The sequence below is a fragment of the Rhagoletis pomonella genome, unplaced genomic scaffold (genome assembly GCF_013731165.1).
Source record: "Rhagoletis pomonella isolate Grant_MI unplaced genomic scaffold, Rhpom_1.0 Rhpom_scaffold_00010, whole genome shotgun sequence".
In the NCBI taxonomy this organism is placed as follows: Eukaryota; Metazoa; Arthropoda; class Insecta; order Diptera; family Tephritidae; genus Rhagoletis; species Rhagoletis pomonella.
In genome coordinates, this window is record NW_023458564.1 from 25,475,053 (window position 1) to 25,498,546 (window position 23,494).

The 23,494-nt window shown below is 36.3% G+C and overlaps 1 protein-coding gene across 4 annotated transcripts in view; it reads right to left on the reverse strand.

Moving 5' to 3' along the window:
* Positions 1-23,494, reverse strand: part of LOC118746187 — an 85,855-nt gene that overhangs the window by 5,239 nt on the left and 57,122 nt on the right. For 2 of the 4 annotated variants that reach the window (XM_036479992.1, XM_036479991.1), the window contains exons 3-4: positions 10,088-10,370; positions 7,983-9,026 (exon numbers count right to left, since the gene is read on the reverse strand). In XM_036479992.1, the coding sequence (XP_036335885.1) occupies positions 7,983-9,026; positions 10,088-10,370 (1,327 nt within the window). Of the gene's footprint in view, positions 1-7,982; positions 9,027-10,078; positions 10,371-17,090; positions 17,284-23,494 lie in introns of those variants that run through there. The other 2 variants (XM_036479993.1, XM_036479994.1) reach the window with 2 other exon arrangements.

Sequence of the window (23,494 nt, forward strand, 5' to 3'; positions counted from 1 at the left end):
CACACAAACAAACACAATAGCACCCACACACCGCCGCCGGCAACTCCTAGTCCCTCCGACAATCTGCTCTGTCAGTCCAGAATATACCGTAACGTGACATCAGTCAAGTGCAACTCCTGCCTCGGTTGGTGCCACTTTAGGGCGTGCTCAGGACTTCGCAACACGCGAGATTGGACGAGTGACTATGTGGGCCCCTGCTGTGCTGCCCAGTCGCATCCCTCCCCCGCGACGCCACCATCCACCACCATAAGGCAGCACCCCCTTTTGCAGCACGTACAGCAGGGAGCCGGCAGGCAACACAACTCTTTAACACCACACATCACAATCGGTCTCCCAAGGCACACAAAGGTGCTACCATGTAACTGTAACGGACTGCAGAGCAAGATCGAGGAGATAACTGTCTTTATGGGAAGGCATGGAATATTAATAGCTGCGGTCCAAGAGACGAAGTTGCACGGAAATTCAACCCTGTTGAATTGCACCGGATACAACGTGCGCCGTCGAGATCGCGAGCGAGACAATAGTGGAGGTTTAGCGTTCATCACGCAACACACCGTGCAGTATCGTCTTATTGAAGCAGACATCGACCGCAGGGATTCAATTCAATTCAATTCAATTTATTTGTTACAAATATTTGTACAACTAAGACACTGCAGTCTTTTATATGCACATCAACTAATATTTAAAATCTTACTATAACAAATTACAATAAAATAATAGAAAAAATAATAATAATTACCATAGAAAATTATAAATATTCGCGCTTAAAGTGTTAATAAATACTAGCAAAGCAAAAGATAGTTTAGATAGGAAGAAGTAGATTGTAGATATAAGTAAGAAGGTTAAGTAAATAAGAAGGTTTCGAAGATAGGTTCCCACCAGATTACTTATAGTCAAAATGCAGAAGACAAATCAATACTACTGAAATATTGAAGTATTTCCCGTTTGAAGTTACTCCTATTCAGTCCAGTTTTTACACAGTTAGGAATCGAGTTCCACAATCTTGCAGCGCCAACGAAAAACAGTCGGCTGGAGGTTAGAGAATTGAATTTAGGGACAACCAGGCTATTAGTCTAAGTGATTTGGTTGGTTCAAGCTTGTCGTATAAATATTGAGGAAGCTTCAACTCTAACAATTGCAATATGAACATACAGTTCCTTGCAGCCAAAAAGTTCAAAATGTTGCATCCTAGAATTTTATCTCTCCATGGCGATTTATGAGCAAAACGACCAATGCCGTACACATACCTCGCAACGTTGTTAAAAGCTACATTAATCTTTCTGGCTGAAATTGAATCAAGTTTGGTGTAAACTAGCTCAAAGTATGTGAAGTGGGGTACAATTAACTGCAGGGCAAGTTTACGCCGCGTTTCCTGCGGTGTATACGACGCAGAGATTCTCAATCTTCGTAATATAACAAATACATTGCTAAAAACCTTGTTTACATGGTCACAGCAGGTTAGCTTATTATTTATAATAAAACCTAAGTTTCTGGTCTTTTCAGAAGTTTTGAGGGCAGTTGGACCTATAGTCCGAGGGATCAGAAGCAAGGGCTTTCTTTGGTACAAGCAAGATAATTGCTTTTTTCCAAGCAGCTGGAAAACAACCACTTGTAATACAATGGTTTATTATGTGAGTAAGAGGATTTGTAATAAAAGGAAGCACGATTTTGACAAATTTCAGCGATGTTCCATCATTACCCACTGCATTCGACTTGGTAGCCATTAGAGACTTTATAACGTCGTCCTCATTAACTCCTCGGAATTCAAAAGCGTCCTTAATGACAGAAGCACTGGCAGCAATACCCTGAACTTTACAAGAGTTGCAGAGACTGCTTGAACTAATAAAATAGTCATTTAAAGTATCGGGGTCTACTTGACATTTTTCATTCATTTTTCCATGGATTCGTAGGCTTTTCAAATTTCGCCATAGCTCACTGAGTGGAAGAGAAGGATTTAGTTTACGATTGTAGTAACGCCTTTTTGCCTGCCTAATAATATTTGTTGCTTCATTACGAGCAGATTTGTACAAGTTCCACAAAGCTTCAGTATCCGACCTTCTCCATTTGGCATGCATTTTATTGCGTTTCTTTATAGCGAAACTTACTTTTCCGCTGTACCAAGGGTAAGATTTATTAGTAGTATTAACAGTGCGTATAGGGACATATCGATCAAATAGAGCAGGTAAATTATTGTTGAGATATTCTAGTTTCTTGTGAACCGTCTCGTAATACCAGCAATCATTCCAACATATATATTTACATTCAGAAAACAACGCATTAGTGTCTAAGGAACTAAAATCACGGTACAAGAAAGCAGTACTAGCTTCTAGACGATTAAATGCAACATCAACAATACAAAAAATTAAATCATGGTCCGATATAAAACACAGTTGGTCAAATTTTAGTACATAAGAAAACTTGGACGTAATAAAATAATCTAAAAGACTGGGATTAGAGTTACTGGCATATCTAGTAGGCATTGCGTCATTGACAATAGCCAGTCCAGCTGCTGTTATATGATCACGTAGTTTAATGCTACTAGAAATCTCCACAAATCACATAACACTCATAATCAATAAGAAACAAAGACAACTCAGAAAAGAAACAGTCTAGCGGGTAACATTTATGTGGATTGTACACACAGGAAATCAAAACTTTGGATATACCATCAGTAACCTCTGTAATTAAGTATTCTATGTCAGAGTCAACTGACTTAGCAAGAAGTTTGATGCTAAGAGAAGTTTTACAGTAGATTGCCACACCACCTCCCCTTTTGTTTATCCGATCATTTCGAAGCACATTGTAGTTGTTAATACAGCAGTGAAAATCTGATGCATTTCCACTGAACCAAGTTTCGGACACGCAGATGATGTCTATTAGAGACTGTTCAAAAATGTGTCTAACATAGTCCATTTTATCAGAACACAGGCTGCGTGCGTTAAAATGAACTATGTTCAGACCAGCCGATTGCTTACACAGAATATTTAACATTAGTTTATGACTTCCATCAGCGCCGGACATTTGCATAACAGTCATGTTAAATTAGACTTTTCTGCACTGAACTGAAAAGGAAACATTTTCATGTCTACAATGTAAGAAGAGATCAAGCTACAAGTAATCATGGCAAGACTACTGAAAATAGTTAAGGCGAGAGTAAGAAGAAGAAGGAGAAAAAGAAAGAAGAAAAATGAGACAAACTTAAACCTAACATTACATCTAAACAATAGCATATACAGTATAAGTAATACGAAGAGTGCATTTACTTGATTATGTATTTCAGGTTGTGCCAACAATTTCGTCAATACGCTTTTTGTCAAATACTCTTATGACCATATCACCGTCTCTTTTTCTAACCAGAACCTCGCCTCGTATTGAGAAAGCAGCTGACAGATGTTTTTCGCGCCTGAGTTGAGTTGCATAGTGCATTATCGCACGATTTGCTTTGGAGAGGCTTTCGTGAATGTAAATGTTTGTATTGCCATCCATATTAATGTCATTTAGTGTGAGAGCTCTTTTCTTTGCTTTGCAATAACCAGCTACTGATTTAAACAGTTGACTGCGCGCATGAGAGGAAAGAAGTTTGACAATTATAGGAGCACTTTTGTTGCTGCTTGTTTGTTTATTTACAGGTACCCGGAAAATCTCCCTCACTGTAGGCATCTCTGTGTGCACTACTTTGCAAATTTCAGAGAAGATCTCGATACAATTTTCGTTAACAGCATTTGGTATGCCGTTGATGATCAGATCAGTGGCTACAGTTTCGTTTTCATACCGAGTTGTCTCTTTTTTCAACGCAAGCATCTCTGCTTTCAGAGCATTAATCACTTCACACGACGACTCAACAGCAGTCAGCCCCACATCCAAGAATTTCATGGTTTTCTTTATGGTAAGCAGCTCCGCTGAAATCTCATTGAATTTCTGCATTAGTTTCTCTTCACTGCTCTTTATGCTCCCGCTCAGCTGTTCAACCAAACTCTCTTTCTGCTTATCCATTTTCGCCTCCAACTGCAGCAGCCAGTTTGCTGCTAACGGTCTCCCAGCACCACGGCCCTTTCCATGGGGAGGGGTATTGCCCTTCGGCGGGGACAACTTTCTACTTCTTGTTATCTTTTTCTCCGCAACAGACATTATGCACAATTATTTTATTTCTTTAAAGTAAAATTAAATTACAGCACACGAACTCAATGTTTATTAAGGCTTAAGAAATCAGCGACGTTTATATAAACGGTTACGGCTGGCAAACGAATTCTTAGTAATTATTCAATCGAAAAAATGACGAAACCGGCAGCACGATATTAACACGTCTACTTAGTCATACCTCTTCTATGTATATACCATCCTAGAATGTCAGGGTATTGCTATCCGGTCAGGCGATGTTGAGCTCGAAATATTTGACGTATACATACCCCCTGTCACTAACTGCCCGGCAGGATATCACCCTGAAATAGGTGCGCTACTCAGAGGTGAAAACCGTGTGGTAGTTGGTGACTTCAACCCGCACCACGATCTTTGGCACTCAAGCCTGTCAAATGGTCGTAGGGGAATACATCTGGCTGAGTAGATAGACGATTCGACATTCTGCACAATGAACGACGACGCACCCACCAGGATTATGGGCAGCTGCTGCAGCTCGCCAGATCTAACAATTGTCTGCGCTGGTCTGATAAACAGCGTGTCATGGCGACCTATGCTGACCCTAGCATCAGACCATCTGCCCATAGTCATCTCGATTGATAAACCTGCCGACTTTGCTATCGTGGATCACCGGACCTATGTCAACTTTTCCAAAGCTGACTGGAAAGGCTTCGCGGATGTTACTGAGGGCGCCTTCACTGCACTGCCCATACCAACCGACGTTCATGTAGGTGAACGTAAGTTCGCAGGGTTGTCACCGCTGCTGCAGCTCGCTTCATCCCTGCAGGATGTATTAAGGATCCACGTCCGAACTTTCCTGCTGAAGCGGCTGTTCTAGCCGATGAGCGCGACAATCTTCGTCAGGCCGATCCCGGAAATCCCCGTATCAGGGATCTCAATTCGGAGATTCGGAAAATTTTTAACGTACATAAGCGGAAGAAATGGGAAGGGCATTTGAAGACCTGCAACTTCGCCTCTGGTGTGAGCAGGCTTTGGTCAACCGTGAGGTCGTTGTCCAACCCGACGAAGCGTGACGGCAGAGTCGAAATAGACTTTGGTGACCACGCTTCGTCGGACCCGGAGCGATGCGCGAGCTATTTTAGCTAAGCGCGAGCTATTCTGCATCCTCCGGTTGATAAAGCCAAACGTTGAGTGACCAAAAGGCTGCACAAAATGCCAAAACCCAGTGCGCCTCTTGTTTTCACCAGCGGTGAGGTAAGGGTAGCCATCGGGAAGGCGAAAGACTCCAAAGCCATTGGACCCGACGGAATATGCATGTTGATGCTGAAAAATTTGGGTCCTGCGGGAGTAGCATACATAACGGAGGTCCTCAACCTGTCTATGGCCACTCTCGTCATTCCAGACATCTGGAAAATGGGGAGGGTGGTCCCACTGCTCAAACCGGGGAAACCAACCAACAAAGGAGAGTCGTATAGCCCGATAACCCTCCTTTCCCCGGTAGCGAGGCACTCGAGGCCCTGCTGCTCCCGTATTTTACGAACCACCTGACCCCAGCGCAGCATCAGCATGTGTTCCGTAAAGTGCATAGCACAACAACAGCATTTAACGCCATAAACACTCAGATAACTCGTGGCCTTAACCGAAACCGCCCCTGTGAGAGAAGAACTCCAAGGCGTTCGACACTGTCAGTCATTCAACGCTACTAGAAGATATAGAGGCTTCCCCACTCCCACAGGGACTCAAACGGTGGTCGGCGAATTACCAGAATGGTCGAAACTCTTCAGTAATTTTCAGAGACAAAACTAGCAAGCCACGTAAAATTAAACAGGGGGTACCACAGGGTGGTATCCTGTCCCCACTACTGTTTAATTATTACATTTCAAAGCTTCCTCAACCACCAGAGGGTGTGAATATTGTCTCCTAAGCTAACGATTGTTCGATCATGGCGTCTGGGAATGGAATTGATGACTTGTGCTCGAAAGTAAACGGTAATCTCGCCGAACTTTCTCGCTTCTTCCCTGCAAGGAGCCTTGCCCTATCCCCTGCGAAATCCTCGGCAACCCTATTCACCACCTGGAGGAAGGGGGTCAGACTGCAACTGGGTATTCACGTCGATGGCGTAACAATACCGACGGTGAATAGCCCGAAAATCCTCGGAGTTACCTTCGACAGTCTGCTCTCCTTCTCGGCGCATACAACCGCAATTGTCAACAAAGTACAGAGCCGCAACAATGTCCTCAAGTCGCTGGCCGGCAGCACTTGGGGCAAAGATAAAGAAACGTTGTTGGCAACATACAAGGCAATTGGCCGGCCGTTCTAAACTATGCAGCGCCCGTGTGGTCGCCGGGGACTAGCAGGGCGCAGTGGATGAAGCTACAGACCTGCCAAAACATTACGAACAGCGACCGGATGCCTCCTGATGACGCCCCAACACCACCTACATGACGAGGACCAGATGCTCCCAGCCAAGGAGCATAACATAATGCTTTGCAAGCAGTTCCTTGCGGGGAGCCACAGACGTGGCCATCCCAGCAGACAGCTGCTCGCGGAAGAGCCCTCACCAAGGCACGTCAGGAGGCATCTTTACGAACTGACGGACGAAGTCCAGAGGTTTATTAAACAACCTCTGGACCCGTCAACCTACCGACAGGCCCTGAACGGCATTCACAGGGAATCAGTCTCGAGTTATGTAGACTCCCGCCCTGTGTATGCCGTTCTAGGCACACAACCACCGGACGTGGACGGGACAGAACTTTGTCTGCCTCGGGAGACCCGCACTACAATAGCCCAACTTCGCTCTGGCTATTGCAGCAGGCTAAACTCTTACCTGAGTAGAATCAATGAGGATGTGCCCAACCAATGCCCGGCATGTGGATAGTCGCCACATGACTCCCGGCACCTCTTCACATGCCCTGAGAACCCCACTCAGCTGACGCCCCTGTCCCTATGGACATACCCTGTGGAAGTCGCACACTTCCTGGGCCTCCCCCTAGCTGAAATTAACGACAACGTTGACGGATGAACAGAACCGAGCGGGGCTTAGTAGCCGCTACAACAACAACAACAACCATCAACGGATTCATTTGTGTAGTGTAATAATTGCATGTCTCTCAATTGTCTCATAATAAAAGAATTGGCCTTTTTTGCAATTTAAGTCTTCTCTACTTTGCTTAGCCACTATAACTAAAAAACAATCTTTAACTTTTACATTGTAAATTTCTTTTGTATATTTCTTATAATTTTTATATAAGTCAATTTTTGGTTTTATTCTAAAAAAACTTTCAAGGCCGCTTCGTTGCATTTTTTTTGTTTTTTTAGTTGTGATGTTGTACATATACATATATATGTAAATAAAATTTTCGCAAGTACCACGACAACAGCGCCCATGGGCGCTACTTATCTAACAAAAACCACATATGTAAGTCCAAATTTAAAACTTTGTAGCAAAATAAGAAAAATACAACAACATTTTGCAACAACAAGCTTTTTATTAAGAACTTTTAGAAAAAATCTAAATATCCAGTTTTATAGCCCATTAAATTCTAAAAAGTATGTTCGACATTTTTTGTTTGTATGGAGGAAAATAACAGCACCATTCGCAAAAACGGTTGAAACATCAAAGAGAATTCTTAGGCACTTGAAACATGCACTTCCTTAAGCTAGAATTTAATCGGCTATAAAACTGCATACTTATATTTTTTCTAAAAATTTCTAATAAAAAGTTTGTGGTTGCTCTAAAACGCAAGAAACATAGCCCAAACTGGTCAAAATATCGTGCTCCTGTTATTTTTCACATTACTGAATATTATAAATTAAAACTAGTGTATAATTAGTACAAAAATACTAATTTTTTGACCAATAGTTCTTGAAGGCAAATGGAAACTAACCTGATAGAATTCTTTATGATTTATGTACGCTCGTTCCGTGCAAGCCCGCAAACGTCCCAGCATAGATTCCAACAACGCTATATGCTCACTGCAAAATAACTCCATCTCCTCTTCGAAAGATTCGCTCATTGTGATGCACACTGCCAAACCCAGCTTAGCGCGCCGGTGAAATGATTTACTCCCGCAATTCGAAGCCGTGTCCCGCCGTCGCCCGATTTCTGGATTGCTACGCGATTCATTCGCGCTATAGCTAGCACGTCTGTAGTTCGGTATGCCCATGTTCCCACCCTCGCTGCCACCACAATTGCTCGTACCTGGAGCAGAGTAATTATCACTTATGAACCCAATCAGATCGTTGATTGCATGTTCATTCTCGAACGAAGTGCGCAGATTGCGGGAGATACGCCGTTGTATGCTACCATCACTTGTGCTATCGTCGAAAGAGGTCGCATGTGCAAAATAGGCAGATTCAATGCTGAACTTCTGCATCGCATCCATTTGCTCGGACATCACAGAGCCGAAACTACTCCGCGTAGAGTATTGATATGACGCCGACCATTGGTCACTGGACACTTGACTGCGACTCATGCCGTCATAGCCCGAATCGTTGGCATTGCTATATGTAGATGAAAAGCGTGGCGCACTGTCAGCTCGACTACCCTCGGTCGATAACGACTGTTGATCGGGAACATCGAGTGGTGTGGTCATAAAGCTACTGCGATCGCTAGGAGTTAGACTCAACTGCCGCCCAGTACCCATCGGATAGCCGACCATCGAGAAAGAATTCAAAGAGAAGCTATCGATCGAACCATGTTCGCTGGAGATGGAGGTACGTGGGGTGGCTAGACTATTTGTGGAAATGGTAGAGTATGGAGAATGTCCATTGCCCGAATGTACTGGCGTAAGAAAAACCTGTGAGCATAATATACGCGGCGGCTGTTGCAACCAATGCACTTTGAATGCGGTGCCGCGAAAAGACATGGCTGAGGCTCCGAATACCATTTCACCGATGCTCGTGAATTCTGCAGAGTTTGGTTGGATATGCTGTAAAAGAGCAAATGAATTTGAGTATACCTGCGTATAAACATAAAAACATGTACATACATACATATGTACATAAGTAAGTGCCATGAATCAATTATTCACAGGTATTGTCTTCCCAGAGAATTTTACTTTATATTGAAATCCGTGCTCCCTCATTTTCATTTTGACGCACTACAATGTTGTTTTCTTTTCTTTTTGTTTGGACTATGTAAATAAATATGTAATTTCGAGCAATTTGAATATTTTAGTTCATTTATATGTATGTATGTATATTTTGTTGTTGTTGTTATTGTAGCGGCTACAACATCCCCGCCCAGATCGGTTAATATCTCAGTCATTGTCGTCAAGTTCCACTAACGGCAGCCCTAAGAAGCGTGCAGCCTCCATAGGGTCGGTCCACAGGGACAAAGCCGTTAGGGTTGTCGGGTTTTCCAGTATCTCAGAATGTATATTTTGTGTTTTTAATTGATTTGAATTCCGATTTTTTTGTTAATAAAAAAATAACAAACAACAAATACAATAAAAACATAATATGCAACAAGTTTGCGGCACTTACGACACATACAAAAATTAATCGTAAAATATATGTACATATGTATGTATTTATATCATTTTTTAAGCGCCATTAAAGATAGCATTACAAATTGTGAGGAAATGCGTTCATGGATCAGATACGAATATTTAAAAATTCTCTTGTAAATTTTCTAATTTTTTCAATCAGCGTTGCTGGTGACAAAATACTACACTTCCATGTAAATTGAGGGCAGTATCGAAACTTTTGCACATATTCTTAACTATACTCGAATAAATTTTGATTGTAGGGTTTTGCTATTTAATCAAATTTTTTTGTAAAAAGATTGGCTGTTTATTTCAAAGTCGATCATATGACTTGAGGAAAATCCTTTTTTCTCTAAATAAAAGCTTTTTTGTGTATGCAACACTAATATTTTGTAAATAAGGCAGTTAGGAATATGCGCTCTCTAGGAAGACAATATTTGTATTGTAACGATTGTACCATGGTACGTATTATATAAGGGAAAAATGTATCTTACTTATCTCACCTTATACCCATACTCTTCACAAACTTCGATGAAACTATTACTGGAATGTGATTTATAAGCTTGAGATTTACCGCTACTCTTGTTTCCATTCCGGTTGCGATTGTTCGATGTGTATTCAGTGAGACGAGTAAAACGATCGCCTCCGGTTTTGCCAACATTCCCATGTGTTTCCTTCAGCGGTACTTTTTGCAGCGCATTGGAGTCAAATAGTAGTTTGCGGCCAGTCTTGTCACATTCGCGATAGAGCAGAACTCGTACTTGTCGGCCATCAAAGGGAAATTGACTGAAATAAATAGAGAGAAAGACTATATGAATATGTATAAAAAATTTTAATACATAAATATTAAGGAAGTATGAAGTTGGTATATTAAACAGTCATTGAGGATTTTGGGAGCAATGAGATTGCTTACATACAGTGACTGAAACAAGTGACCACGTGTTGTTTTTTACAAGCTTTTATTTAACTTGCTCTGTATGTATGTTTGTATGATTCTTTGGGGCAAATCCCGATGACCTAGAGACTTGAAACCTTATTGTTGGCTCATAACCCGATCACCATGCAATATGAAAGATGAATTGATCCGATAGATCGGAGGAGTCGTGATGTTTTAAAACCCCGTACTTATAATCCGATTTGGTTCATATTCAGAACGTGTATTAATTACATGAAAAGGAATAACTTCACAAAAAATTTTACCGACAGGTGGCTTTTTTGTTATTTTTCTATAAAAATATTGTCCAACCAAAACCATGTAAATCAAAATTTAGGGAAATTCAAAAAATTTTCATCAATATTTCAAACTTTTTCATCTGAATCTTTAGAAGATTTTTGGATATGCAGCTTTATAGCCCATACGATTTTAGTCTAATGAAGTGCAAGTTTCAACCGGTTAAAAAATCGCGTCGATAACAAGTTTATTTGTGTGACATTGATTGTTTAGATATCTTTGTCGAAGATACTACAGTTTTCCTCCACATAAAAACAAATTGTGGCCGCTGTAGTGGATTGGTTAGAGATGTGTTCTACCACTCCGAAGGACTTGGGTTCGAGCCTTGGTCCAAGCAACAACGCAGAAAAATATAGAAATAGATAGAGGGGGGACCCCTCGGCAGGCAATGGCCGAGTACATTTCTGCCATTAAAAAAGCTTAACATAAAATTTATTTGTCGTTCGGAGGCAGCATAAAACTTTAAGTCCCTCCATTTGTGTAACAAAATCAAGATGCACGCCACAAATTGGAGGAGGAAATCGGCCAAACACTTAGCAAAAGTGTAGGGGCAAAATATTATTATTTTATTATTCAGGGACCAAAAATAACTGTTATCTCGAATTTACAAATTTAATGAAAACGTTGTTTCATAAAAGTTATTACTTATATGAGAAATAATATTTGTTTCGCCGATAAGAGTTATAACCCAACGTTTATTTTTTACGTTACTTGACAACAGTTATTGCCCGACGTTTATTGTTACATTATCTGATAAGAGGTTTTTCACTCTCTCATTTTTATTTCCATCATCTTTATCTTATTCTCCATCTCCATCTTCATCAATATCTTTGTCATATAAAGTTCATCAGGAAACGTAACGAATAAAGTTTATAACTCTTATCCACGAAATAAAAAATATAGTGACCCAAACAAATTACCACGTGTTGTTTTTTTTTTAATATTCGTAATATTTTTCGAGCTAAAATTTTTTGTTATTTTTCTATTTTTTTTTTACCGTCTAAGCTTTACCCAAAAACATATGTATGAATCGCAGTTTCAAACTTTATACAATTTAGGGAAATTCAAGAAAGTTTCATCAAAATTTTAACTTCTTAATGTAAACAATTTTTGGGTATAAAGTTTCAAACGGCTAAAAAAATTTTTTTTGAGACTACTTTTTCGGTTTTATTAATATAACAAGTGCAATTTACAAAAACTGACGTTGTTATTTTGAAATTTTGTTGCTAATGTTCTCCCGCATTTCATTTCATAAAAAATTCATGCTTATATGGAAAAAAGTGAAAAAATCCATCACCAAAAATCTCAAAAAACAACGCAATTTTTTAGCCGTTTGAAACTTGTACTTGATTAGACTAAAATTGGATGGGCTATACAACTGCATACTCAAAAATTTTCTAAAGATTCAGAATAAAAAGTTGAAATTTTGATGAAAACTTGTTGAATTTTCCTAAATTTTGTATAAAGTTTGAAACTGTTATTTGTATGGTTTTGGTTAAAGCTTGAAAGATATTTTTTTTGGTCTTCTCATCAAATAACTGTTATGAAACAACGTTTTTGCGATAAAACTTATAATTGTTACAAATGTCCCTGATATTATTACACCATGCGACAGTAAATTTTACACACAAAAAAATGAATATATTCGCGAAACTATGGGTAAATTATAGTAAAAGAGCGTACTTCGTTTTTCTTTCTGACGTCAGGAGCTTTTTTAAAAGGACTTTGTTTAGGCCTGCACCCTAAATATTTCTATATTTTTGCGACCCGCCATCCACAGTATTTTTGCGCAAAATCCAGTTCCTTGAAAAAAATCCTAACGTCAGAGTGAAAAACTAAAATCTCAGGTTTACTATATTTGGCTCATAGTTTCGTGAGTATATCGATTCTTTCGTGTGTTTTGAATTTTTTTGTTTTTTTCGCATGGTGTTATATTAGAAACAAATGCAATAAAAAAATTAAAAAAAATCAATTATAAATGAAGGAGCTACAAAACTGCATACTCAAAATCTCTCTAAGAAATCTAACTAAAACAGCTCGAAATTTTTACGAAAGTTTGTTGATTTTTTTATATTGCAAAAAGTTTGGAAAGTTGAACTGTGGCATATAGTCAAAACATAAAAAGATAGCCAGCCCCTAAGCTACTATTCCGGTTAGAAAAATTGTTTGAGACAAATAGCAAATTTAATAAGCTTTACTAATGTAAAAAGAGATTTCGATATTGCCCAACTATGTATATCCAAACATAATTGCAATTAAGTGAGTGCACTTTTTTCAGATCTCACAATTTGTATATATCTTAAAAATGTTCATACTTTCTTATATTCAGCGGAAAATTTGAGGTTAGAATTCATATAAAACTGTCGCTGGTTACTAATTTTTTATTTCTGTGAACTTGTGTAATTTAGGTTTTATTAATTTAATGAAGTTTTGCTGAAACTACACAAGAACCACATAATTTTTACGAATATGAAACACGATACTCGTATAAGTAGTCATTTTGCATCGTTAGCTCAAACTTTCCGTTTTTTGAGTTTTGACGGTATTATCGTTTGCTGTAAGAACGCAATAAATTAAAAACTCAAAGCGAGGAAAAATTGTTTAAATTTATACCAACACATAAAGCTCTTTGACCCAGTTCGCTGTGATTCAAAACAAAAGCATAAACCAACTTTCAATACGCCCAGAAATTCAAAAGTGTATTGACTCGAATTTGATTTCAAATCGCTTTTTTATTTCTCACATCGGTTAAAAAACAGGTATAAACACATCAGTCATTTGACGCGAAGTGAAAAAAGGGTGGTTTTCTTTATACAGCCCGTTTTAAATTTGAATTATTTTTATAACAAATTTGAATGCTTGTTCGCTTCCATTTCGGTCCACCGCGCAAATTAATTATAGAAACGTCGAATAAAAATTACAATTTTCGTTTACTTTTGAATACGGTTTCAGTGAGTGCGCTAAAACGACACAGGTATAAATGCTTGAAAGAAATAGGTTTTGGGTCAAATCAGGTTTTTGATAATGCGGTTCTTGCGTAGGTATAAACAAGGTAAATGTTAAAGAAGAGCCAACGACAATTTCGCATACTTAGCCCAAACAAAAACAATTTATTATTACGTTATTTCCGCAAGTCGCTAGTGTGCTGTTTACGCAAGAAATCGAACTAATTTTAGAGTAGCACGTGAGCATGACTCATAATAATTGATTGGTATGTGAATAAGGTAAAACTACTTAACCCTTTCAGTACAATCGTCCAATATATTGGACAAAATTTTTTTAGTACTTAAAGGTCTTTTTTCTTAAATAAGAGCTTTTTTTGAAATAACAGCTGTTTTGAAAAGTATATTCTTATTTACTGCATTTCTTTTACTGTATTTTCGGGATGCAGTTGACCGTGTTTTTTTCACGAATATGAAGTGTCACAAAAATCGCTATTTACTAATGTAATATACCGCGTGGCGACGAATAACTGTCACACAGATTTTTTTTTATTTTATTTTTTTTAAATGGAAGGGTTCTTTATAGATTTTGCGAAGAAAGTATTTTATTGTTAACTTTCCACAGATTTTTCTTAAATTTTTTAATTAGTTTTAAAATTTTAATCCTCATTTATATTTGCCAGTAGTGGAAACTTTGGGAGATAAGTACATGCGGCAGGTCTTTTTCGGGTGTTTTTTTTATAGACTTTTGTATAAAAAAAGACAAAAAAAGAAAAACTGTATAGAGTTGGTCGAACGAATGGCCGCCCCAGTAAGCAATTCCGAGTCTATTCGATTTCTGAGTATGAGGCCTTATGTTGGACAAAAGAGGGAATATAAGGGATTCAAAAAGGAGGAAATAGCCTATGGTTACAAAAGATATGGAATAAATTAACCGACGAACACTTGCGTGCCGATTGCGCTTTACTTTCCAAGTGTTTACCCCTGGTAAACCCAAATAAAGGTTAAAATTTAAAAATAAATTAATAAAATTAATGTAAAGTCTGTGGAAAATTAACAATAAAATATTTTTTTCGCAAAATCTATAAAGGACCTTTTTATTAAAAAAGAAACAGTTATTCGCCGCCACCCTGTATATGAACAAATTAACTATTTTTCAGTGGAATTGAGATCAGAAAAAAAGTTAAATGTTATTCTCAGTTTTGAAATATATTTCGCGAGAGGAAAAAAGAAAAATTATTTATATCCCTTCCCTGTTTACAAATCTAAAGTACCACTGTCCATTATAATGGACGCTGAATAACGGTAAAACTAAGAGTTTTATACAATTTTTGTTTAGTGGGATTCATAAAACGTCGCAAAGTTGTTGCAAATGTCGCATTTGTTGCAAAATTTGCCACCTTACGACACAGGCGATTACTTTTGTATGTAAACTTGCTTGCGACAAAATTGCGACATTGCCATAGTATTTGTGCTGGCAATCATTGCAAAGTCAAAGCCGCGAAACACATGTTTTTTATTGTCTTCGAATACTTTGAGAAAAAGTATACCAGTTAAGGCAGCTTCGAAATATAATTGTAATAACTTTTCTTTTTCTCTAACGAGCGGCATTTTTTAAAAAATTTACATTTTTAATCCGGAGTTGCGATACAACTTGTTCGCAACATTAGCTGCATTTTTTTGTAAGCGAGCGACAAAAGAACGCTCAACTCGGGTAAAATTTCCTTTTAGCTACTTAAGCAACCCTGTTGGTAGCTGGCAAGAAACATGTGATTAGTTTAAAGGGATTTAGATACAAAAACCAATTTAAATGAGTAATTATGCGAGGTATTCGCGTAATATATATACTTATTTAAAATATAAGTCACGTATATAAGGAAACAAAAATTTCCCTCTCCACTTTCCCATTAACAATTCACAAAACACCAGTTTTTTCACTTACCAACACTACCCTTCTGGTCGCGTTTATTTTAACCGACCTGGCTGCACTCGGATAAATAGCCGAGTTTGTGTTTTTGCTTTGTGTATATTTCGTTATTTAAGCGAGTGTTCTTTTGTAGCTCGGTTGCAAAAGAATGCACCTATTGTCATTTCGCCAAAAATGTCACTTTGTGACGTTTTATAAATCGCACTATTATATTTTTGAAATCAATGACCTAAAATTTGCCGGTTAACAAATTTTCAGATTTTTAGCTTCAGCGGCTGATTTTTTGTATTGAGAGGGTTAAAAAAATATAAGGAAATGGTGATGATAACAGCGATAACGCGAAGAGGCTGTCAACAAAATTAACCGATTCCTTGGCGAACTTCCGATAACGCTTTAAATTTTTTAAGGCATATTGATCTAAAAAAAGAGATATGAGACAATTTTTCACCAATGGAACAACTCATTTAAAGATTTACTAAAATATTGCCACAAGTCAAAAATCGAGATATTGTATCATGCTTACGTATGCCCAATGTTACGTTAGCGGACTTATGTAGTTGTAATGGGGTATCGACACTGGTTAGAAATGAATGTATTCGGTAATTAATTAACAAAAATTAGTTAAAAATTATCTAGTTGTCTTTTCAATTCCGCTGCATTTACCTCTGATTGCTTATTTATATGTAGATTTACAAATTATACGCGAAACTAACGGTACAATTTGTGGTTTGTTGGAGTATGTACCTATTCAATGGAGCGGGGTGTATGAAAACGAGCCCCCATTGTTATTATTTTAACCAAAGTTTTACATTTAAGCCGTTACATTCAACATAATGGCCCATAGTCATAGTCGTAAGTTAAAGCTCCTTCTTGTTAAAAAAGTTTTAAGTTTAGAATAGATTTTTAAGTTGTGTCAATCATAGACATCTTAGAAACAGTTTTGTGTTAAGATGAGAGAGAATAGAGATATCCATATGAAGATAAAAAATTTACTCGGCAATATAAAGAAATATGAGTACTTTAATTAGTTCACCCTGTGTCTGCTGCAGGATTGCGGATTTAGCAAGCCGGAAATAGCAAGGAAATATTTGTTTTTGTTCTTTTAAATATTATTTAAAAGTTTTTTATTTACTTATAGTTCTTGTGGCTATTTTAATTAAAATTAAACTCCAAAAAATTTGATTAAGTTGAAATAATTATGTGAAATACTATTGCGTTTACAACTTCAACAACAAAACAAAAGAACCATTTTAAATCCGCGTTCCCTCATTCTGTTTTTGTCATAAAATGCATTTTTAGTTGACTATGAAAGAGTTAAAATGGTGATTACAATAAAACACGATTTTAATCGTTAAAACCTTTTTTAACTTCTCTATGAGTGCTGGCTTTTATATTTAGGAACTTACTTGTTGCGCGAGATAATGGAGAGCATTCGCAAATGGTATTCTGCACCAGCGATGCACGGCTAAATTCAATTATTTCAGCTGTTACGAGCTTTAATTGATTAATTTTGGAATTTGTTACAAATGTTTACAATTTTAATAGTTCTAGGTGTCAAACAGCCAATTAAAATAATGACGCGGGGATCATGATGAAAGAAGTGGAGACAACTATGTATGTATCTGATTAAAACATATAATTGTCCTTCGTTCACGGATAGTTATCCCAAAACATTTACAATGCACATAGTTACATACATCCATACATATATATGTACTGTAAACCGTACCGAAAAAAAGTTCGTCGTACAGCCCTGAGCCTTAAGTAATTTTGCAAGGCAGTTTCAAAAAAAAAACATTTTTTTTGGCAAGGCAATTCGAAATTTCTATACCCGAGCGCACTTGTGCACAATAACTTTGTTCACATAACGGATAAGGAATCAACCATGTCAAACTATCGAATGTGAAAATGGGTACTTTTCAGGAGAGCGAAGAGATTGTTGTAAAAATGTTGTTGTCATTAGGAAAATATGTGAGAGTCGACACTTAGTTAAAGCTTCTAAGAAGACTCGAAATTTGACGATTTGGCAATTTGCGTATCACTCTAAATGCATTCGCGAGTTATATTTAGTAATTGAAAAAGTATTTTCGCACATTCGATAGTTTGACATGGTAGCGACGATATATAGGGTGTCCTGATATTTTAACAAATAAATGAGATTGTTGCAGTTTTTGGAAATGAGCGTGGAACCGCCTTAACGTCCATACCACCCTAATGTTAGGAAATTAAAACTCACCAAAAACCATTACACTTTTGCTAAGAACGTATTTCGATTATTCCAGTAGGACTATTAAAAAAGAAAAAAAAAAATTTGTAGCCAAATGGATGTTGCTAGTTTATTATTTTCTTACATCAATTTGAACAAAACAAGAAATAAAAGTTTCAAGAATTGCACAAAGTTCACAAAAATGAATCAAACTACAAAAAATTTACATCAAAATTTCAAACTATTTATTCAGAACTTTTAGAATATTTTCGAGTATGCGGTTTTGTAGCCCATTCAATTTTAGTAAAGTGCAAGTTTCAAGTCACTAAAAATTAACGTTGATTTTTTAGATTTTTTTTTATGTCGAGGGTGTTGCGCATTTTCTTCCACATAAAAATAGATTTTGTTCATAGGTTATATGAAAGAACACGCTGAACACCCTCCACTAAAAACCAACGGTATTTTTTAGTGATTTTAAACTTGCACTTTATTATACTAAAATTGACTACAAAACTGCATACTCGAAATTTGTTTGAAATTCTTTTGAAGTTTGATTCATTTTTGTGAACTTTGTGCAATTTTTTAAATTTTGATTTCCCTTGTTTCTGTAATAAATCAAACTATATTTTAAATGCAAATTCTTAAAAATAAATAAATACGAGTGGCAAATATCATTTTAGAGTTTGTTGCAACTGATATTTCCGATACTTAGGTGTCACAGAAAAATGTAAAAGGGCGACCCCTAGGATGCAAAAATACTTTAGACTTAGGGGTGTACGGCGATTTTTGCTTGTACGGTGGTAAGGTCTAATATACAGATGTACATATGTATGCCCATATATACATACTAGACTGTCCCAAGAATACATATATGGAAAAAAAATTTTAGCAATTTCTGATATGCATACCCTCTATATTTGTGCTTTTTAGTCTAAATAGTATATATATGAAGTTTTATGGCCGTAGAATAACCATAACCCGTGCCGTCTTCTAGTTGAAGTTTTAGTGTGAAATGCGAAAAATTCGATATGTTTCCCATATTTTAGCGCATTTCTGCATCTTTAAATATTTAAAAGGACGGCAGGATTTTTCCCAAGGACATCGAAAAAATTAATTAAACTAAAATATCCTTTGCAATTTTTATCCTTCAATATCCTTATATGTATTTATTAATGGGATTTAAATTAGACTAAGATTCTTCAAAATACATTCAAAATTATAAATCTTTAAGAATAATATTTTCAAAGGACATTTTTGACATGTTCCAAAAGGATAATTGAAAACAAAAGTTGTAATTAATCTTGTTTTGAATTTTTCTTTTAATTGATACCCATATTTCTATATTTTGTGTAACAGTCTAACAGTTGTGGGACAGTCTAATACATACATATGAATGTAAATTTAGTAAGAGAACTTTCTTTTCAATTCACAAACTTTTTCGTTTTCTTTTTTTACTTGTTTTTTTTTTTTTGATAGCAACACTAAACGATTATAAAGTTTTTATTAACGTGATAAAACAGGGTGCACTATGGTTAGTAATATATAAGCACTAAAAACACTTTCACGCCCGCAAATAAAAAGCAAGCGGCACAAGTGCCCAACCTTCTCGTGTTGCCCGAAATTAAGTATTAAGCTCAACGATAAGCACTAAAATTGCGATATTAGAGATAAGGATTTTTGTTGTAAAATATGATTGTATTGTGATATATTCTTTTGCACTTAAGTAGAATTTTATTGTTTATCAAGTTCAAGGCGCCGATTCATCTTTTTTTATTTCAATAGCATGCCATATACGAGTAGGCAGAACCTGTTCAAAATTTCGCGAAAAATTCGACGCTTGTTAAGCTCAAAATGCCACTTGAACGCGCTCTGCAAAGTAGTAAATAGTTTGGCAAAGATTGTTGTCTCCGCCGGGTTCTTATTTAAATTAACGATATTTTCCTATTTGCGTTATGCCATTGGCGTGTTGCTTATCGTGCTTCATTTCTACGCGTTGTGCCAGCTTGGCTCTCTCCAATTGAATGAGATGGTGCTCGGCATCCATATAGAGTAGCGAACACAGACAAAAGCCAAAAAACGATCCAAAACGATCTGTTTTAAAAATTCGGACGTCAGCAAATGAAATAAATGGTTGGCGCGAATTTTATAGACGGCTCACATGATCTGTCCAGTCATTAAACTGCACACAAACGTGCTGACCGACACTGCAAATATTTACATACATATATATGTACATACGAGCAAGTGGCTTATTGGTAGACCAGTTGACTCCCGAGCACGCCACATGGTGCGAGACAGCTACACAAATATAAACTCAACATACAAATGGGAGACACTGTGATCCAACTTCCGCTGGTGTATAATATCAACATTGATCTTCGTCTAGGGAAAGTTTTTTGTTTATCACAAGGTACTTAAAAATAAATATGTCAATATGGTATAAACGTATATATGTACATACATGCATAACTATACATATAAGCCTACAAAGAATAACGAGCCAATTTTTTCTCCAGTTCACTGTGCTGTGCTGCCAATTGCTGTCTACTAGATTAATTGTTTATATTCTTTGTGAATCGACGGACGAGTCGCACAATGGCCGGAAATCGAAAGAAGCTGGCCAAAAGTCAAAAAAAAAAATTTTAATTTTTACACAAAGCTCATAAAAATTAAAGATGACATTAACTGCTTTATGAATCGAAGTTTTTTTTTTGAAAATGTTACTTTATAAAGCTCTTTAAACCAATTTTAGACATTCATAATCGGTAAAGTACGCTTTGACGCAATCTCTATATACATATACCAGAGTGGTCTCAAGACTACAGTTTTTTACAGGTAAAGGTTGCTCATTAGCGCGTTCATCACAAAATCAAAAAAAAGGGTGTCAGTGAGCAAGCTATAACATAATTTTTAATTACAATAATTTAAGTAAACCGGATGGGATTCTTCACGGAAAGATATCGAGGTCGTATATTCAATACCCTGCAATTTTCACTGAAACTAATTAGAATCCATCTGGGACTTTGTAAGACCCTTAATCTCTTAAATGTAATTCAAAACTGGGTTAACATATAATCTTTATCAGCTACAGTAATTTTCTGGTATATGTGTCAACAAACAGATATGTATGTCAAATATGTCCCACTATAAAACTCAGTTAGGACACATACATACACTGGCAATAAAAAGTGAGTGCATGGTGTTTTTTGTTTAATATTTGCTAATTAAGCTATTTGTTATTTAAGCTAAATTTTTTTGTAATTTTTTTATAAAATATGGTTCATGCTTTAATCAAAACCACATAACCAAACTTTCAAACATTATACAGAACTTAGAAAAATTCACCGAATTTTCGTCTAAATTTTGAACTTTTTTATCTGAATTTTTAGAAAAATTTTGGGTATGCAGATAGATCGGCTATGCCATTCAGTGCAACAAATGCAAGTTTTAAGCGGCTAAAAAATCGCGTTGATTTTTAATGATTTTTTTATTTTTCCGACGGATTTTGCGGTTTTATGCATATAACAATTGCAATTTATGAAATACAGCGTTCATTTTTTTAATTTTGTTTGCAAACGGTCATGCGCATTTTATTCTAGAAGAAATTCCCTTGTATATGGTGAAAAGTACAAAAAGCCGTCAGCAATAAAAAATCATTAAAAATCAACGCGATTTTTTAGCCGCTTAAAACTTGCACTTGGTTTACTAGAATTAAAAAACTGATCTATCTGCGTAAAAAGTTCAAAATTTATAGGAAATTTCGTTGAATTTTTCTAAGTTCTGTATAAAGGTTGGAGGTTTGGCCTATGTGGTTTTGATTGAAGCATGAACCATATTTTTATAAAAAATTTAACAAAAAAATTTAAACTTGAAAAACATTGCAAATACCAAAAACACCATGCACTCACTTTTGATTGCCAGTGTATGTCGCAGCTCAATGCATCTATTGCGATCGTTATAAAATAAATAAAACAATTTTTTGGATTTCCTTATACCTATCATTTGCTTTATTTCAACTTCAAATATTCAAATACATCCTGCAAAAGTCGTATCGAAGGGGTTAACTGCCATTACTGATGCAACCTCTAACTTTGCAATCCAATAATAAATTGTTTGAGCAAGCAATATACAAGGTTAGCATTAACGTCATCGTTTCCCGTTTAGTCGTAGGTGAATTCTTATATCAGAAGCTCATTCTTGTGAGAAAGGCTTATTGAGGACATTGAATATAAGCCCTTGATATGTACTTTTTAATTGTGTTAAGAATATTTTACCACATCGAAATAATGAAAGTGGATACGGTTTATGTTTAGATGATTTTTGTATGATTTACTCGCACAACAGAGGATCCTGGCAAGCAATCCTTTATATGAGTTTTCGATATTCTTACGAAGAAATACTAGTATATACCAGTATATTTAGTGACCTCAGAAAATCATTCATATGAAATCCTATAAAGGTTCAACCCACATTTTCAGATTTTTTTTCCATATTGTATGAGCTTTAGAAAACTGTAAGACTTTTTGAGAAATTTGCCTGCCTTATTACATCTGCCGTTTTGAGTTATTATAATAATCAGCGGCCCCAAAAACATGCGTTGCTAAAGCTTGTAGAACCACAACGACCCTTCATATTTTGCCAGCTTTTTCATTTTTTCGACCACTGTGCGTCGGAGTGAACGCTTGCACACAAATATCTATGACTGTACTCATGTATGTGCATATGTATGTATATGTAGAGTTCGCGAATGTAATTGCGACACAGCATCATGTGCTTTTCGCTGCCTTTTTTAATATGCATAAAGACATACACTAGTGGCAGAAATAAAAGAAACGCAAATTTTATAAAATAAATATAAAAATTTCCCCCAAACGTTTTATTCAGAAACTTCCACCCGCATACCTAAAATTTTTATAAATACTCTGAATTTCATTTCAGTTTGAATTTTTGGTGAAAATTTGTTGAATTTTATAGGCCTTGTAGCTACGTCCCAAAATTTTTTTAAAAATTGTGATTAAAAAGCTCAAAATTTAGATACAAATTTGTGGAATTTTTCTAAATTCTGTTTAAGGTTTGAAAGTTTGATTCATATGGTTTTTGCTAGAGCATAAACCATATTTTTATAAAAAAAAAAACAAAAAATTTTAGCTTGAAAAACATTGTAAATATTAAATACAAAACGCCACTTTTGACCGCCAGTGTAAGTACACACATTCAGTGGCGGGCAAAAATGGATGAATGGTGTTTCGTTTTTAATATTTACAATATTTTTCAAGCTAAAATTATTTTGATATTTTTTTATAAAAATATGGTTCATGCTTTAACAAAAACAATATAAATCACACTTTCTAACTTTATACAGAACTTAGAAAAATTCCACAAATTTGTATCTAAATTTCGAGCTTTTGAACCAGAATTTTTAGAAATTTTCGGGGGTCAGCAAAAAAAAATTATTAAAAATCAATGCGATTTTTTAGCCTCGCAAAACTTTCACTTATTTTACTAGAATTTTATAAGCTTATTAACTGCATACCCGAAAAAATTCTAAAAATTCATGCTAACTAGTAATTTTTAGCAAAAAAAAAAACCGACTTCAACTCCCAT